We start from the raw sequence: 18,409 nt of genomic DNA, 5'->3' as shown, positions 1-18,409 counted from the left end.
CCTGAGCACATCTGGGCATGACTGGGGGATCCTGGGGTGTCCTGGGCACATCTGGGGTGTTCTGGGCACAGCTGGGGGGTCCTGGGGGGTTCTAGGCATGGCTGGGGGGTCCTGGGGTGTTCTGGGCACATGTGGGGTGTCCTGGGCTGGGTCCTGGAGGGTCCTGGGCATAGCTGGGGGGGTCCTGGGCACATCTGGGCATGGCTGGGGGGTTCTGGGGTGTTCTAGGCATGGGTGGGGGGTCCTGAGCATGGTTGAGGGGTCCTGGGAGGTCCTGGGCATGGCTGGGGGGTCCTGAAGGGTCCTGGGCATGGCTGGGGGCTTCTGGGCACATCTGGGGGGTTCTGGGGTATCTTGGTCATGGCTGGAGGGTCCTGCACATGTCTGGGGGGTTCTGGGGGGTCTTGTGGTGTCCTGGGCATGGCTGGGATGTGTCCTGGTTTGAACAGGTGTCTGCCAACAAAGGCAGGAGCCTCTCTTGAAATGCAGAATGTAAACATCCAAATTATTATTATAATTTTGGAATTCAGGGGCTGTCAGGCAAAGATATGGGAATTAGGAATAACAGGGTTTTACTAGAAAAATTAAAATAGAAATACAATAAAAACCCAATCCCAAATCACTGCCAGAGTCAGAATCCAAGCTGGCACCTGTCAGTCACTGAGGGTGTTGGCAACAGCCCCATTAAACCATTCCCAGTGCTCCCAGTTCCCACTGGGATCATTCCCAGTGCTCCCATTTCTCACTGGGATCACTCCCAGTGCTCCCAGTTCCATCCCAGTGTTCCCTTCCAGCTGGAGGACGAGGCTCTCAAGTTCATTGGTGCCCACTGTCCTGAGCTGGTGACCCTGAACCTGCAGACCTGCCTGGTGAGTGTCCCCTGCCCTGTGTGACACCTGGGTGGCACCTGGGGACACTCAGGTGTGACACCTGTGTGTCCCTGACCTCAGCACCCTCTGGAAAATCCTTCCTGGCACTTGGGGGTTTGGGCTGTTTCATTGATAGATCATCTATTTAATTGTTAATTCATCTATTTATTTGTAAATTCATCTATTTAAATGTTAATTCATCTATTTGTTTGTTAATTCATCTATTTATTTGTTAATTAATCTATTTATTTGTTAATTCATCTGTTTGTTTGTTAATCCATCTATTTATTTGTTAATCCATCTATTTATTTATTAATTCATCTATTTATTTGTTAATTCACCTATTTAATTGTTAATCCATCTGTTTATTTGTTAATCCATCTATTTATTTGTTAATCCATCTATTTATTTATTAACCCATCTATTTATTTATTAATTCATCTATTCATTTGTAAATTCATCTGTTTATTTGTTAATCCATCTATTTATCTGTTAATTCATCTATTTATTTGTTAATTCATCTATTTATTTGTTAATCCATCTATTTATTTATTAACTCATCTATTTATTTATTAATTCATCTATTTATTTGTTAATTCACCTATTTAATTGTTAATCCATCTGTTTATTTGTTAACCCATCTATTTATTTATTAATTCATCTATTCATTTGTAAATTCATCTGTTTATTTGTTAATCCATCTATTTATCTGTTAATTCATCTATTTATTTGTAAATTCATCTGTTTATTTGTTAATCCATCTATTTATCTGTTAATCCATCTATTTATTTATTAATCCATCTATTAATTGTTAATTCATCTATTTATCTGTAAATCCATCTATTTAATTGTTAATCCACCTATTTACCTATTAACCCACCTATTTAATTACTAATTCAAGCCACCCAATTGTTCCAACCCTCTGACATAACAACCTCTCCTTTCCCTCCTCCATCCTCTTTTTCACTCCCCAACATCCCTTCATTACTTCCATCACCCCCAACCTTATTTATTTCCCATTTTTCCCCCCCAAAATCACCCCACCCCTGCCAGCAAATCACAGATGATGGGCTGATCACCATCTGCAGGGGCTGCCACAAGCTGCAGTCCCTTTGTGCTTCTGGCTGCTCCAACATCACCGATGCCATCCTCAATGCCCTGGGCCAGAACTGCCCCCGCCTCAGGTGAGACATCCCAGAATATTCCCCGTGCAATCCCCCAGCTGGGGCGCCAGATGATATCTGAGTTGTTGCACAGCAAGAGGATTCAGAGTTTTTGTTAGCTGGAACAAGTTTGAGGGGGTTTTTAGGGTGTTTGGAGAAGGGTGATGTGGGGTTTTTTGGGGGTGGGTGGGTTTTTGTGTGGTGGGGAAAGTTGGAGGGGGAAAAGGGAAAAATAGGGGGAGAGATGGGGAAAATTGGGAAAAAGATTGGGGGGAATATGGGGGGGAAATTGGGAAAAGATTGGGGGAAAATGAGGGGAAAATGGGGAAGAAATGGGGAAAAATTGGGGGAAAATGGGAAAAAATTGGGGAAGAAATGGGGGGGAAATTGGGGAAAAAATAGGGAAAAATTGGGGGGAAATTTGGGGAAAAATGGGGGGGAAATTGGGGGGAAAATGGGGGGAAATTGGGGGAAAAAATGGGGGGGAAATTGGGGGAAAATGGGGGGGAAATTGGAGGAAAAGTTGGGAAAAAATGGGGAAGAAATGGGGAGAAAATTGGGGGAAAGTTGGGTAAAAAATGGGGAAAAATTGCGAAAAAAATGGGGGGAAAATTTGAGAAAAAAATTGAGAAAAAAAATGGGGGGAAAAAATGTGAAAAAAATGGGGGGAAAATGGGGAAAATTGGGGGGGAAAATTGGAGGGGGAAATGGGAAAATTTGGGGAAAAAATTGGGAGAAAAATAGGGGGAAAATGGTGGAAAAAGTGGGAAAAATTGGAAAAAAATGGGAAAAAATTTGGGAAAAAATTGGGAAAAAAATTGGGAAAAGATTGGGATATTTGGGAGAAAAGTTTCACAAAGAATCCTGCAGTCATGGAATTAGTGGAGGCCAGAGATTTATGACATAATACAGCTTTTAAAATTAAAAATCCCGCAGGGAGAGTGAGGTAAATTCTTTTATCCAGATATCCATGGGAATATCCCACCAATCCAACCAATTATCTCAAATACCTGTAGAAAATACCTCATATGAAAGGGGATCCCCCCAATTCATAAATATCCCATAAATCCATAAATATCCCATAAATCCATATGAATATCCCATCAATCCATAGGAATATCTCAGATATCCATGGGAATATCTTAAATATCCTTAGGGATATCTCAAATATCCCCTAAATCTATACAAATATCCCTCTACATTTCCTTCAATCCATATAAATATCCCTCAAATCCATACAAATATCCCATAAATCCATACAAATATCTCTCTAAATATCCTTCAATCCATATAAATATCCCTCAAATCCATACAAATATCCCATAAATCCATACAAATATCTCTCTAAATATCCTTCAATCCATATAAATATCCCTCAAATCCATACAAATATCCCATAAATCCATACAAATATCCCATAAATCCATACAAATATCCCATCAATCCATACAAATATCCCCCAAATATATACAAATATCCCTCTAAATTTCCTTCAATCCATAAATATCCCCCAAATCCATACATAAATCCCATCAATCCATACAAATATCCCATCAATCCATATAAATATTCTCAAATCCATACAAATATCCCACTAAATATCCCCCAATCCATACAAATATCAATCCATACAAATATCCCATCAATCTATAGGAATATCCCATCAATCCAGACAAAATCCCAATTTTCTCCTGGGTTTTTTGGGGTTCCATCAAGGTTCTTTCCTTGTGTCCTACAGAATATTGGAAGTGGCAAGGTGTTCCCAGCTGACTGATGTGGGCTTCACCACCCTGGCCAGGGTAAGAGCTGCTTCTGCTTCCTTTGCATGGTAAAAAACCCAAAAAACAAAAAACAACATGCAAAAAAAAAAAAAAAAAACCCCACAAAAAACCAAAAAAAACCCAAAAAAAAAACACCCCAAAAAACCCCCGAAACCACAAAAAAAAAAAGAAGAAAAAAAAGAAGCAAAAAGCAAAAAACCCCAAAACAAAACAAAAAACAACAACAACCAAAAAAAAAAAAAAAAAACCCAAAAGATTAAAAAAAAAAAAAAAGGCCAAAAAAAGTTGGGAAAGTTTTTAAAATTTGAGTGGTTCAAAAATTGGCTTTTATGGGATGTTTGGCTCACACACCTGGGAAGATTTGCATCCCAAACACAGAAATGTGAAATATTTTTTTTATAAATTTACTGTTTGTCAACAAGAGATCCTGAATTTAACTCCCTTTACTTTCCATGATTAAAAATGTGTAAAATTTCCTTTATTATCCTTCAGAAAAAAAGCAGCAAATTTTCCTTCCAGTTGTGAAATTTGATGGAGAAACCCCTTAATCTTTAAAGCAAACTGTTCTTGTGGTGGTTGATTTATAATTTATTTAGATTTGGTTTATCTTTAATTTGTTTTTTTATTTGTTTTATATATATATTTATATATTTTTAATATATAAACTTAATGGTTTTTATAGTTTCATATATTTTAAATATATATTTATATATTTGTTTATATTTTGTACTTACATTTCTCTGTTTATATCTACAAAATTTATATTTAATTTATATGTAATGTTTTATATTTATATTCAATTTACACTTGATATTTAAATATCAATATATTTATTTTATATTAATATTGTATTTATATTTTGTATGTATTTAATATATTTAAGATGACTATTTATCTTTATATTTACAATATTATGTATTTATATTTATAAATTTATTTTATTTTATTTGCTGTCTGGACTTTACATTCACCATGGGATTTTGGAATTCTCTTTATTCCTAGAATTGCCATGAGCTTGAAAAAATGGATTTGGAGGAGTGTGTCCAGGTAGGAAATGCCACCTCAGGCTGCTGTGGAAAATTGGTGGAAAATTAAGATATTTTCTCCAAATCAGAACTTCATGTGGAATTCTGAGTGGGAAGAGTGGCAGGATTTGGAGAGGAAAATGTTGGAAATGAGATTTTTATCCTTGGTTTGGATTCTGTGAGAGCAGTGCTGGAAATATGAAATATTTACTAGTGAGAGATGATGGATTTGTGAGAGGAAACCCCAGAGAAAAATCTTATCTTCCTAAAAATAATGGGAATTTGGAAATTGTGAAGCAGCAAAAGTTTTGGGGGATTGGAATCAAATTGGGGTGAAGCATTTACAGGGAAAAGGGAGGAATTGAGTGAAAATTCCATGAAAAAAAAGATGAAAAAACCTCCAAGCCCGAGGGTGCATTGGAAATGGATTGATCTTGAGGAAAATGGAATGGGATTGAGATTGGGATGGGAATGGGATTGGGATGGGATTGGGGTGGGAATGGGATTGGGGTGGAAAAGGGAATGGGATTGGGATTGAAATGGGATTGGGGTGGAAAAGGGAATGGGATTGGGATTGGGATGGGAATGGAAGAGGAATGGGATTGGGGTGGGGATGGGATTGGGGTGGAAAAGGGAATGGGATTGGGATTGAAATGGGATTGGGATGGGAATGGAAGAGGAATGGGATTGGGGTGGGGATGGGATTGGGATGGGATTGGGGTGGAAAAGGGAATGGGATTGGGATTGGAAAGGGAATGGGATTGAAATGGGAATGGGGTGGAAAAGGGAATGGGATTGGGATAGGATTTGGGTGGAAAAGGGAATGGGATTGGGATTGGAAAGGGAATGGGATTGGGATGGGATTTGGGTGGAAAAGGGAATGGGATTGAAATGGGAATGGGTTTGGGATTGGGATTGGAAAAGGAAAGGGATTGGAAAGGGAATGGGATTGGGATAGAAAAGGGAATGGAATGGAATGGAATGGAATGGAATGGAATGGAATGGAATGGAATGGAATGGAATGGAATGGAATAGAAAAGGGAATGGAATGGGATAGAAAAGGGAATGGAATGGGATAGAAAAGGGAATGGAATGGGAATGGGATTGGAATGGGTTTGGGATGGAGATTGGGATGGGATTTGGGTGGAAAAGGGAATGGGATTGAAATGGGAATGGGTTTGGTATTGGGATTGGAAAGGGAAAGGGATTGGAAAGGGAATGGGATGGGATTGGGGTTCCTGGGAACACCTGGACCTGCTGTCCTGCACTTCCTGAGCCGAAATTTGGGAGATAAAGAGGGAATGGCACCAGCCCAGGCAGGAAGGGATTGAGAATTAACCCTAAAAAACAAGAAGCAAAGCTGAGCCAGGGCTCAAATCCATCCCAGCAGCTCAGGTGGGGTTTGGGATTAGGAATTTTGTGTGGGATTCCTTCTTCCTGAAAAAAAAAACAGGAGCTGGGCAATCCATAGGGTGTTGGGATTGAGGAAATCTCAGCCACATTTGGGAGCTGATTTCAGGATGTTAAAAAAACAATCCAGATGGTTTCCATGAGGAGATGAGGGGCTGTGGGGAAATCTCAAATATCCATACAAATATACCATTAAATACCCCCAATGGGATATGGGGAACATCCCTGATATGGATTAGGGAAAATCCTGCAGTTTTGCTTTGGTAGGAAAGGAAAAAAAAACCCAAATTCTTGTGCTCAGCAGCAGCCTGGAAGGGTTTTTCCTCCTTTTGCAGATAACAGACAGCACATTAATCCAGCTTTCCATACACTGTCCACGGCTGCAGGTCCTGGTGAGTATTCCAAGGATGCTTCCAGCATTTCCTTTCTCCACAAAAATGGATTTTAAACTTCACACTTTGGAAGGATTCTGCTGGAAAGCTGACCCTAAGGTTTGGTTTTCCTGGGATTCCTGTGGGTGAAGGGAAAAGGGTTGTGGGGATTCTCCTGGGAGCAGAATTCCAGGGACCCCTCCCTCTGTCCCAGGTGCTCCCAGGTGGCCTTGAACACCTCAGGGGTGCAGGGGCAGCCCTGGGCACCCCCTGCCCACCCTCCCAGGGAGGAATTTTCCCCTTCCAGCTGCAAGTTTTCCCCTTGCAAACTGTCCTGGTTTGAAGGACAGGTGTCTGTCAATAAAGGCAGCAGCTTCTCTTTGAAATGGAGAGTGTAAACCCCCTTCCTCCAACTTATTTTTATAATTTTGAAATTAAGGGGCTCTCAGGCAAAGATATTGGAATTAGGAATAACAGTTAAAATTAAAATAGAAATGCAGTATTACACAGAACAATCCCCAAACCCTGCCAGAGTCAGAATCCAAGCTGGCACAGTCAGTCAGTCAGGGTGGTGGCACAGTCCCATTCCATGGTGCTGCATCCTCCTGCAGGGGCAGATGTGGCTCAGCTGGAGCAGTGCTCCTGGAGAAGGTGCAGTTTCCTCTGGAGCTCCAGGGATGATGTGCAAGGGTCTGGTTTTCCTCTGGAATCCAGTGGGAAAGGTGCTCTGCTGTTCCAAATCTCAGTTTTTATCTGGGCAGGAAATGTTTGGCTCCTCCCCTGGGTGGAGCATCTCCCAGTGGGATGATGGAATTTTATCAGCCATGCACTGGGACTCACTGGCCATGAACAGGAGATATCTCCTGGAGGGAGGATGGGCTGTGGGAAGATAAAGATGATTGCCCAGCTGGTTTTTAACACCTGACCCATTAACAGGAGATATCTCCCAGGGAGATAAGAATGGCTGCCCCACCAGGTTTTTAACAATTGCCCATTAACAGGAGATATCTCCTGGATGAAGGATGGGTTCTGGATAGATAAAGATCACTGCCACACCTGTTTTTTCACACCTGACCCATTAACAGGAGATATCCCCACAGAGATAAAGATCACTGCCACACCCAGTTTTAAACAATGACCCATTAACAGGAGGTATCTCCTGGAGGGAGGATGGGCTGTGCAAAGATAAAGATGATTGCCCAGCTGGTTTAAAGGTGGCCCATTAGCAGATAATATGTGCCAGGAGATAAAGATCACTGCCCCACCTGCTTTAACAGATGGGATCCACATTTCTGACCACATCACCCCAACACATCAGAGCTCCAATGCAAGGCCCCACCCAGCATGCTGCCCCATCCCCAGCTGGCTCCTGGCAGGTTTTTGGGCTCTCAGGAGCTGGCTCTGAGCCCTGTGTCCTGGCAGAGTTTGTCCCACTGCGAGCTGATCACGGACGATGGGATCCGTCACCTGGGGAACGGCGCCTGCGCCCACGACCGGCTGGAGGTCATCGAGCTGGACAACTGCCCCCTGATCACTGATGCCTCCCTGGAACACCTCAAGAGCTGCCACAGCCTGGAGAGGATAGAGCTGTACGACTGCCAGCAGATCACACGGGCTGGGATCAAGAGACTCAGGGTGAGCAGGGATCAGCAGGGTTCATCCCTGGTGAGGAGGAGGAGGAGGAGGAGGAGGGAGGGCTGGGCTGGCACGGTGCCCATCAGCTGCTGCTGGTGCTGCAAAGAGCTGGGAGAGTCAGCAGAGGTGGATTTGGAGTCATGGAAACCTGGAAAATGGGTTGGGTGTTTTGCACTGCTCTGGGTTGTAGCTCCCAGGGGAGCCAAGACCAGAACCTGCCAGGAAATTTCCTCACTGGAGTCAGACGTGGAGTCAGGGAATGGTTTGGGTTGGGAGAACCTCAGAGCTCACCCAGTGCCACCCCTGCCATGGCAGGGGCACGTCCCACTGCCCCAGGCTGCTCCAAACCCCAGTGTCCAACCTGGCCTTGGGCACTGCCAGGGATCCAGGGGCAGCCACACCACACCTGGAAATCTGTGCCAGGCTCCCAGCTCCATCCTCACCCAACCTGCCCATCCCATGGGGTTTCCAGGAGTGTCCCTGTGGCCTCACCCCCCTCACAGGCAGGAATTCCTTCCCAGTGTCCCCTCCTGAGCCCGTTTCTCCAGGTGTGGAAGAATGGTGACCTTTTTTCTGCAAAGAGAATATGGGTCTGTTAAAATTCCATGAAATTATGGAAGCTTTGGGTAGTTTGTGTTGGGAAAGCCCATCCAGTCCCACCCCTTGCTGTGGGCAGAGACCTTCCACCACCCCAGCTTGCTCCAGACCCCACCCAGCCTGACCTTGCCCACTCCCAAGGATTCAGATTCTCCAACTCCTCAATCAATGAGGCAGGAACACCCTCTCTACCCATCCCTGGGGTGTGACCCTGCCTGTTCCCCATCCCTTTTGGCTGCCCCAGGAGCTGTGGGCAGTTCCCTGACCCCTCCCAATGTGGGTGTTTGTCATTCCAGACCCACCTGCCCAACATCAAAGTTCACGCCTACTTCGCGCCGGTGACCCCCCCGCCCTCGGTGGGCGGCAGCCGACAGCGATTCTGCAGATGCTGCATCATCCTATGACACTGGCAGCTCCTCCTGCCACCCGCGGCTGGAGCCACGCCCAGGCAGCCAGGGGACAGCAGCAGCTGGGAGGAAAACCCCCCCAGTGTCATTGCAGGGCTGGAGCCCCCCAGGCCCCCCGGGCTGTGCCCTCCTCCTGCCTGCACTGCCCCATCCCAGCCACTCCCGCTGGGAAAAGCCCTGCAGCAAGGAGGGGAGGGCTCCCAGCCTGCAGGGACTGATGCTGCTGGTTGGGGAAGGAGATGAGATGCTTGGAGTGGGGAGAGGGGAGAGGAGAGGAGCAGGCTGGAACCCTAAAATCCCAACAGACATGAAAACCCCGATGAGTTCCGTGGCTGTGTGTCAGGGAGGGGATGGAACAGCAGCTGCTGGTTCCCCTGGGGTCCAGGATTGGGATTCAGGATTCCCCTGGGGTCCAGGATTGGGATTCAGGATTCCCCTGGGGTCCAGGATTGGGATCCAGGATTCCCCTGGGGTCCAGGACTGGGATTCAGGATTCCCCTGGGGTCCAGGATTGGGATTCAGGATTCCCTTGGGGTCCAGGATTGGGATCCAGGATTCCCTTGGGATCCAGGATTCCCTTGGGGTCCAGGATTGGGGTCCAGGATTCCCCTGGGGTCCAGGATTGGGATCCAGGATTCCCCTGGGGTCCAGGATTGGGGTCCAGGATTCCCCTGGAGTCCAGGATTGGGGTCCAGGATTCCCCTGGGGTCCAGGATTGGGGTCCAGGATTGGGATCCAGGATTCCCTTGGGGTCCAGGATTCCCCTGGGGTCCAGGATTGGGGTCCAGGATTGGGATCCAGGATTCCCCTGAGTTTCCCTGAGCACACTCACATGAATGCTCATCTTTTTTCCTGTGTCTGTGGCATCCAGCTCAGAGGATTCCCAGATCCTCCCCAGATCTCTGTGGTAGAGCTTGGAATTTCTAATGCCACAGATTTTACCCTCCCCAAATCCTGGGGAGGGGCTTTTCTCTTTTTTTTTTAATTTTTTTTCCAAATTTCTGATTCAGTCATTTCTTGAGATTTCCCAGCCCAAAGCCACAAATCCATAAGGAATTATTTTTTTCCCCAGGAGAAGCCTGAGCCTGTGCTGAGCAATCAGGAGGATTTGAAAGGAGCACAGGGAGCTGCACCCCAGGCTGGGCTCTCCTGGGCTCCCTCACCTGTGTAATCAGGGATTGGCTGTCCCAAATTGATCCCAAATCCACTTTTATCCCAATGACAAAGATAAAATTCCCCATACAGGGAATAACACACATACAAATACACAATTCTCAGTGCAGGGGGGGAATTTCTACTCCACGTCCTGTGAGTTCCCTCCTGTCCTTTCCCCAAGGAAAAGCAAAGCTGAGGTTTTTTTTTTGCTTGTTGCCCTGGTGAAGAATTAAGGATTCCCTGCTGGAGCAGGGCTGGGATCCCTCTGGGTGCTGGGGCTCCTCCCACCCTCCCACCTGCACAGGTAAGTGCTGCCCTGGGAGGAGCCCAGGCTGGGTTTGGATGTGCCAAGCCCAGCTCTGGGGGAGGGGAGGGATCAGTGGCTGATTTTGGTTTTTTTTGGGGGGATGTTTCAGGCAAAATCTGCACAGGTGCTCCAGGGGAGCCCAGACTGAAGTGCAGGGGCCCAGTGTGGAACTGCTGGGCAGATCCCAAAGGGTTAAATGGGGCAGAGCTGAGGGAGCTGAGCCTGGAATTCCTGCTGGCCCTACAGGGAGATCCCACAGATGCTTCCCAAGGATTCCTGGGGGTGCTGAGGAGTCTCCTGCTGGACTGGCTGATTTAGGGTCTGGGGGAGGGAATTCCCACCAGGAATGGCTGATTTAGGGTCTGGGGAGGGAATCCCCCCCAGGAATGGCTGATTTAGGGTCTGGGGAGGGAATTCCCCACCAGGAATGGCTGATTTAGGGTCTGGGGAGGGAATTCCCACCAGGAATGGCTGATTAGGGTCTGAGGAGGGAATTCCCATCAGGAATTTCTGATTTAGGGTCTGGAGAGGGAATTCCCATCAGGAATTTCTGATTTAGGGTCTGGGGAGGGAATTCCCCCCAGGAATGGCTGATTTAGGGTCAGGGGAGGGAATTCCCCACCAGGAATGGCTGATTTAGGGTCTGGGAGGGGAATTCCCACCAGGAATTTCTGATTTAGGGTCTGGGGAGGGAATTCCCCACCAGGAATGGCTGATTTAGGGTCTGGAGAGGGAATTCCCCCCAGGAATGGCTGATTTAGGGTCTGGGGAGGGAATTCCCCACCAGGAATGGCTGATTTAGGGTCTGAGGAGGGAATTCCCCCCAGGAATGGCTGATTTAGGGTCTGGGGAGGGAATTCCCCACCAGGAATGGCTGATTTAGGGTCTGAGGAGGGAATTCCCCCCCAGGAATGGCTGATTTAGGGTCTGAGGAGGGAATTCCCCCCAGGAATGGCTGATTTAGGGTCAGGGGAGGGAATTCCCCCCAGGAATGGCTGATTTAGGGTCAGGGGAGGGAATTCCCCCCAGGAATGGCTGATTTAGGGTCTGGGGGAGGGAATTCCCACCAGGAATGGCTGATTTAGGGTCTGGGGAGGGAATTACCCCAGGAATGGCTGATTTAGGGTCAGGAGAGGGAATTCCCCCCAGGAATGGCTGATTTAGGGTCTGGGGAGGGAATTCCCATCAGGAATTTCTGATTTAGGGTCTGGGGAGGGAATTCCCCCCAGGAATGGCTGATTTAGGGTCTGAGGAGGGAATTCCCCCCAGGAATGGCTGATTTAGGGTCTGGGGAGGGAATTCCCCCCAGGAATGGCTGATTTAGGGTCTGGGAAGGGAATTCCCACCAGGAATGGCTGATTTAGGGTCTGAGGAGGGAATTCCCCCCAGGAATGGCTGATTTAGGGTCTGAGGAGGGAATTCCCCCCCCCAGGAATGGCTGATTTAGGGTCTGGGGGAGGGAATTCCCACCAGGAATGGCTGATTTAGGGTCTGAGGAGGGAATTCCCACCAGGAATGGCTGATTTAGGGTCTGGGGGAGGGAATTACCCCAGGAATGGCTGATTTAGGGTCTGGAGAGGGAATTCCCACCAGGAATGGCTGATTTAGGGTCTGAGGAGGGAATTCCCCCCAGGAATGGCTGATTTAGGGTCTGGAGAGGGATTTTTCCATTAGGAATTGCTGATTTAGGGTTGGGGAGGGATTTCCCCCAGGAATTCCAAGGCCAGCCAGCTGTTCCCAGCAGGAGGGTCCCCAGAGCTGCCCCCCAAATCTCCCCCAGCCCCCCCAGTCTGTGCTGGGAGCATCTCCAGGCTGCAGTGGTTAAAAGGATTCTGTCAATGCCCTCCTGTAGGTGGCTTTTCATCCCTTTAATATTTATTCAAATCCTCTTTAGCTGTGGGTTCTCCCCCTCTCCTTCATTTCCAGAACTTCTCTCCAGGTTTTTCAGATGATGGTGGTGACAGAGAATGGACCAGGGGTCACCCAGAAATCACAGGATTTGCACAACTCTGGGAAAATCAAATTAAAAACCACTTTTGTTTAGTTCCTACCGTGGCAGGGGAGAGTGAAGAGCAGGATTTTGGGGATTTTTTTGGCATAGTTGGCTGACTGATCCCTTTGTACCAGAGCGGAGTTTTCCAGGGGAAACTCCAGAACACAGAACCCAAAGCAATGTTATATTTTCTGTTTGCAGACCAGGGTGGACAGCATTAAGGTAGCTCAAAACTTCTTGACAGTGTCCTTTTAAGTCAATTATCCGTTCTTCAAATGGACTCTTCCTGATGTTTATATTTATAATACCAATAAACACCGTTTTCCAAGCTGTGTCTCACTGGGAGAATCACTGGGGAGAGGAAAAATTGGGGCATTTCCCAAGGGGGGATCAGGGTGGTTTGGGGTGCAAGAACCTTGAATCTCATCCAGAGATCCTGGGTGGGAGTCAGAGCCCTAAATATAAGGAATTTCTATTTTTTGGGGGGTTCTAGGACAGGATCCATCCCATTTTCCCAGCCCCTTTTCCAGCCTGGGTGTGGCAGCTCCTTATTCCATCCCGGAGCTGTTCCCTCTCCTGGAATCCTGGTTGTGTCCCCCCCTCCCTGCAGAGTTTTCTGCAGCCTGAATTTTCCTCCCAGCATCACCCAATTCCCAATTCCAGCTGCCCCTGAGTTCCTGGAAGGAGCAGGGAGCAACAGAAACAACCTGGGGTAGGAAATCCTCCAGCCAGGCTGAGCAGATCCAGTGCAAACAAACAAAAAAAAATACAAAAACAAAAAATTACTGGGCATTGGAGATGCTGCAGCATCTTTTATCCCAATTTATCCCCCTCCAGTGGGGCAGGTGGGAGGAGCTGTCACAGGGCTCATTTCAGACCAACAAATTCCTATTTTTTCCACAATTTTTTGTATTTGTTTGATTTTCTCTGTGTTGTTCATGGCTGGCTGCTCCTGTGGTGGGTTTTGGGGTAGTTTTGGGTTTTTTTGGCAGGAATAGGGGTGGGTTTGGATCAGTGACTACACTGTCCTGGAAAATGAGTTTTTTCTGGTGATGGTTTTGTGTGCTTGAGGGGTGTTTTGGGGGGTTTATTCCCTTTTGCTTTCTCTTCTGGCATCCAGCTCAAGGTCTCTGTGCCAAACCTGGGGCTGTGGGGCCGAAAAGATGCAGAAAACCGAGGAAAAGCTGCTTTTCCTCCTCAATTTCCAGCTCAGTCCGAGCCTCCCCTGCCCTTTGCTCTGCCCTGGCCCCGGGAGTGTCCCCAGCGGCGACATCACAATGAGGACAATGTCCCTGTCACCGCCCTGGGGCTCTCACGGGATTTTGGGGTTGAGTTTTTAATTAATTTTAATCCATCCCCTGCTCCCACCGCTCCCTGTCCCACAGGGAATGTCACCTGTGCCCGCGGCTCTTTGTGTCTCATCCTCTGTCCCCAAAACTCCCGAGCCCACCCGGGGGTCCCCGGGGGTCGCGACCCCCCATTCCCATCCCCATTCCTGTGTCCCCCCCCCGGGGTTTTTAACACGTTTTAACTCGGGAGTGTGGAATGGACACAGGACTGGACCTTGCGCTGTCCCTGGGGGACAGAGAGCTGGGAAATGTTTGAACGGTGTGGAAATGATGTATAAATATATATAAATATATATATAAATATGTAAATACACGTGGTTGAGGTGGCCCTGCTCTCTGCGGGGTGGGGACAGAGGGGACAGTCGGCAAAGGGCTGCTGGGACCAAGCCCTGGAGCGTTTTTGGGAGGGTCAGGGATGTTCCCCTGTCCCCTCCAGCCATGGCTCCGTGTCCCCTCCTTGTCCCCGTGTCTGTGGTGTTGTCCCCGCTCCGGGTCTGCCCCAGTTCCTCCCTTCCCCTCCCGTTCCCGATTTATTATTATTATTATCATTATTATTATTATTTTATTTGTTTATCCCGTTCTCAGCCCCAGGAATTCCCTCCCAAGGACGTCCCCGCTCCCTTCTGCCCGAGCGGGGCTCAGAGAAGGACTCGGTGTTAAAATTAACCCGTTCCTGACTGGATTGAGGCTGCCCCGGGCTCGGTGCCGACGGTTCCGGACCTTCCCTGTCCCTGCTGGGGACCAGGAACTGTCCCCGCACCCCAAATCCGCCCTGGGGACCCCAAACCCCAGCGGGTGCCGCAGGGATGAGGCAGCGCTCGGGGCCGCTCCGCCGTCCTTTAATACAAACCGGGGACACGGGGAAGGACACGCGGGGACAGGACGGGGACAGGGGTGGCTCTGGGGGCTGGGCCACCCTCGGGCTCCCCTCTCGGTGCCCGCAGGGCTCCAGCGCTGTCCCTTCGCGGGGTGTCGCAGCTTTTACCGCAGCAGCAGCTGGAAGCCGTCGGGGCCGGGGGCTGCGGGGAGCGCGGCTCAGCCGGGGCCGCCCATCGCCCCCTGCCCGGCCCCGCTCGCCCGCGGCCACCGCGGTACCTTTGCCGATCGCCACCACGAAACGTCTCGTCCTGGAGGTTCCTGATCTGCGGGGCAGAGGGGGGAGCTCAGGGGGTTCAGGGGGGGCTCGGGGGTCTGTCCCGTCCCGCTGTCCCCGTGTCCTCACCGCGTCGCTGACCAGGACGTGGATGCCGCCGGGTCCCTGCCGGGAGAGGCGCAGGATCTGCGCCGGGGGCAGCGCCAGCAGCTCCGCCAGCTTGGCCGAGAGCTCGGGCACCGTCAGGTGCTGCAGGTGCAGCTCCTGGTACAGCCCTGGATGGGATGATGGGATGGGATGATGGGATGGGATGATGGGATGGGATGATGGGATGGCTGTGAGTGCCACACTCCATCCTTGCACTGCCGCACACCTGAGCCCCTCCCCGCACACCTGAGCCCCTCCCCACACACCTGAGCACGTCCCCACACACACTTGAGCCCCTCACCACACACCTGAGCCCCTCCCCACACACCTGAGCCCGTCCCCACACACCTGAGCCCCTCCCCACACACCTGAGCCCCTCCCCACACACCTGAGCACGTCCCCACACTCCTCAACCCCCCACACACACCTGAGCCCCTCCTCACCTGAGCCCCTCCCCACACACCTGAGCCCCTCCCCACCTGATCCCTCATCCTGCGCAGCCTCAGCCCCGCCGGGTTCCCGCGCCACGTACAGGGTCAGCCGGGGCCGCGGGCACCTGAGGGGGCACAGAAGGGTCTGGGGGGGAGCGCAGGATGCGGCCGGACCCCACGGAACCTCCGGGGGGGTCCCCAAAAAGAGGCGGGGGGGGCGCGGGAGCCGCACCTGCCCGTCAGGGCGTGGCACAGGCGGATGCCGTCGGGGGCTCCGCAGATCTGGATCAGGTCCCTGCGGGAGAGCTTCAGCAGATCGGCTCCTGCGGACAGGGGGGCTCAGGGGGGGCAGGAGGGGGTCCCGGGCTCTGCCCCCCAGCCCGGCCCGGGTCTCACCGCTGAAGTTGGCGAAGACTCGGGCGCAGGAGGAGAAGCGGCGCCGGAGGAGCCACTGCTGCGTCTCCAGCGGGGATGCGCAGGGGCTCAGCGCCTGTGGGGGCTCAGGGGGGGCTCAGCGGGGCACGACCCAGCGGGGACACCCTCAGCCCCTCCTGGGGGCCGGGGGAGGCTGGGGGAGTCGCTCACCTCGCTAGGGCTCTCCGGGTCCCTCGGGGGACACGCAACCCTGCGGGTGACCGGGCTGAGCGGGGGGTCCCAGCAGTGGGGAAAGGGAGCAGGGGGGTCCAGGGGTCCCCGCTCACCTCTCGGGGCTCAGCAGCTTGTAGGGGTGCGGGGACGGCAGCCCCGGGGTGCCCGGGGGGCTGAGGGGGGCCCAGCGCGTCCGGCCACGGGGGGCACTGAGGAGGGAGGGGGCGGTGGGTGCGGGGTCCCGGGGGTGCCCCCGGCCCGTGGTGGGGGGCAGGGTCGGGCCCCACCTCGGCCAGCACGGTGCTCTCGTAGGACGGCTGGAATTTCTCCCGCTCCGCCGCCGGCTGCTTCTCCACCTTCTCCCGGTCCGTCTTCTGCTTCCTGTCGGCGCCCTTGGGCTGTGCGGGGGGTGAGCGCGGCCCCGGGACCCCCGAGACATCCGGGACCCCCGGACCTTTGGGGTGCTCAGAGCCCCCCATGCACCCCCCAACCCCCTGCGCTGCTCCACGCTCCGAGCTGGATCTCCCAGTAATGAGGGGGCACTGGGGGCACTGGGGCTATGGTCACACTAGTCAAACTGGGGGCACTGGTCACACTGGGGGCACTGGGGCACGGGTCGCACTGATCACACTGGTGACACGGGTCACACAGGTGGCACTGGTCACTCAGATGGCACTGGTGACACTGGTCACACTGGGGGCACTGGTGGCACGGGTCACACTGGTCACACAGGTGGTACTGGTCCCCCCCCCGTCCCCGGTACCTTGAACACCTTGACCAGGCAGCTGGCCGAGTGCAGGTGCTCGGGGGGGTCTCCCTTGCCCCCCGCCCCGAAGGTGTCGATCTGGATGCGGAACGGGACCCCCTTCTCCCCCCCGTTCTTCCGCAGCGTGAACTCGGTGCTGATGCAGTGAACCTGCCATGGGGGGACAGCGGGGTCGGGCTTGGGCTCCGTGCCCCCCCTCGAGCCCCCCAAACGCCCCCCAGGCCCGGCTCCCACCTGCACGAACACGGACGTGCGCCTGGAGGGGTCCCAGAGGAATTCCACCGTGTTGAGCAGCGGGGGGGATTTGGGGCTCCAGGATCCCCACGGAGAGCGGGATGTCTGGGAGGGGGCTCAGCACGGCCCTGCAGCCCCCCCAGCCCCTCCCCAGCCCCGGCACCCACCGATGTCCAGGATCCGATCGCCCGGGCGGCTCCAGCGCCAACCCTCGAGCTGCTGCTGCTCCGAGTACTGGAGCCGCCGGTCATGGAAAACCACCCGGAGCACGCTCTGAGCGGGGACAGGGACACGGGACACGGGCAGGGACAGAGCCACGGGCAGGGCAGGGACACGGGCAGGGCAGGGACACGGGCAGGGACACGGGCAGGGTAGGGACACGGGCAGGGACAGAGCCACGGGCAGGGCAGGGACACGGACAGGGACACGGGCAGGGACACGGGCAGGGACACGGGGCAGGGACATGGGCAGGGACAGAGCCACGGGCAGGGACACGGGCAGGGACAGAGCCATGGACAGGGCAGGGACACGGGCAGGGACACGGGACACGGGCAGGGCAGGGACACGGGCAGGGACAGAGCCACGGGCAGGGCAGGGACACGGGACACGGGCAGGGACAGAGCCACGGGCAGGGACACGGGACACGGACAGGGACACGGGCAGGGACACGGGCACAGCCCCGCGGGACTGCAGCTCGGATGGGCTTGGATTGGGCCAGAACTGGGGGTAGACTGGGTTTGAACTGGGGCAGGACTGGGGCTGAGCTGGGCTTGGACTGGGGCAGGACTAGGGCTAGATTGGATTTGAACTGGGGCAGAACTGGGGCTGAGCTGGGATTGAAATGAAGCTGAACTGGGGCAAAATTGAGGCTGAGATGGGGCTGGACTGGGACAAAACTGGGGCTGGACTGGGACAAACTGGGGCGTGAGGCCGAGAGGGACGGAACTGGGGCTCAGACGAGGCTGGAGGGGAAAACTGGGCTTGGACTGGGGCAAAATTGGGTCGGGACTGGGACTGAGAGAGAGATCCCAGAGAGCTTCGCCCCGAGACTCCCACACCCGATCCCCACACCGGGGGTCTCCCACACC

General features: G+C 52.0%; 2 protein-coding genes and 1 long non-coding RNA gene across 5 annotated transcripts in view; 2 read left to right on the top strand and 1 right to left on the bottom strand.

The window, feature by feature from the left end:
- FBXL20 (F-box and leucine rich repeat protein 20) overlaps positions 1 to 18,409 on the top strand; it is a 60,100-nt gene that overhangs the window by 30,022 nt on the left and 11,669 nt on the right. For 2 of the 3 annotated variants that reach the window (XM_079327586.1, XM_079327584.1), the window contains exons 9-15: positions 795 to 869; positions 1,923 to 2,053; positions 3,771 to 3,831; positions 4,816 to 4,860; positions 6,584 to 6,640; positions 8,042 to 8,254; positions 9,148 to 9,295. In XM_079327586.1, coding sequence (XP_079183712.1) covers positions 795 to 869; positions 1,923 to 2,053; positions 3,771 to 3,831; positions 4,816 to 4,860; positions 6,584 to 6,640; positions 8,042 to 8,254; positions 9,148 to 9,255 — 690 coding nt within the window. In that variant the 3' untranslated portion in view covers positions 9,256 to 9,295. Of the gene's footprint in view, positions 1 to 794; positions 870 to 1,922; positions 2,054 to 3,770; positions 3,832 to 4,815; positions 4,861 to 6,583; positions 6,641 to 8,041; positions 8,255 to 9,147; positions 9,296 to 18,409 lie in introns of those variants that run through there. The other variant, XM_079327585.1, reaches the window with a different exon arrangement.
- Positions 11,267 to 13,041, top strand: LOC306813031. Its single transcript, XR_013776929.1, has 2 exons — positions 11,267 to 11,685; positions 12,410 to 13,041. It is a non-coding gene; the product is annotated as an uncharacterized lncRNA (long non-coding RNA).
- Positions 13,356 to 18,409, bottom strand: part of LOC306812896 (transcription factor CP2-like) — a gene marked incomplete at both ends in the record, with an annotated part of 5,193 nt that continues 139 nt past the window's right edge. The window contains 14 exon segments of the mRNA XM_079327816.1: positions 13,356 to 13,390; positions 15,048 to 15,204; positions 15,285 to 15,430; positions 15,782 to 15,858; positions 15,966 to 16,056; positions 16,130 to 16,243; positions 16,246 to 16,301; positions 16,435 to 16,497; positions 16,499 to 16,530; positions 16,609 to 16,719; positions 17,085 to 17,237; positions 17,322 to 17,388; positions 17,390 to 17,426; positions 17,489 to 17,594. Coding sequence (XP_079183942.1) covers positions 13,356 to 13,390; positions 15,048 to 15,204; positions 15,285 to 15,430; positions 15,782 to 15,858; positions 15,966 to 16,056; positions 16,130 to 16,243; positions 16,246 to 16,301; positions 16,435 to 16,497; positions 16,499 to 16,530; positions 16,609 to 16,719; positions 17,085 to 17,237; positions 17,322 to 17,388; positions 17,390 to 17,426; positions 17,489 to 17,594 — 1,245 coding nt within the window.

This window comes from Erithacus rubecula, assembly GCF_903797595.1.
Source record: "Erithacus rubecula genome assembly, chromosome: 27".
Classification (NCBI taxonomy): Eukaryota; Metazoa; Chordata; class Aves; order Passeriformes; family Muscicapidae; genus Erithacus; species Erithacus rubecula.
Note: the sequence above shows the minus strand (reverse complement) of the source record. Positions and strands in the feature narration are given on the sequence as shown.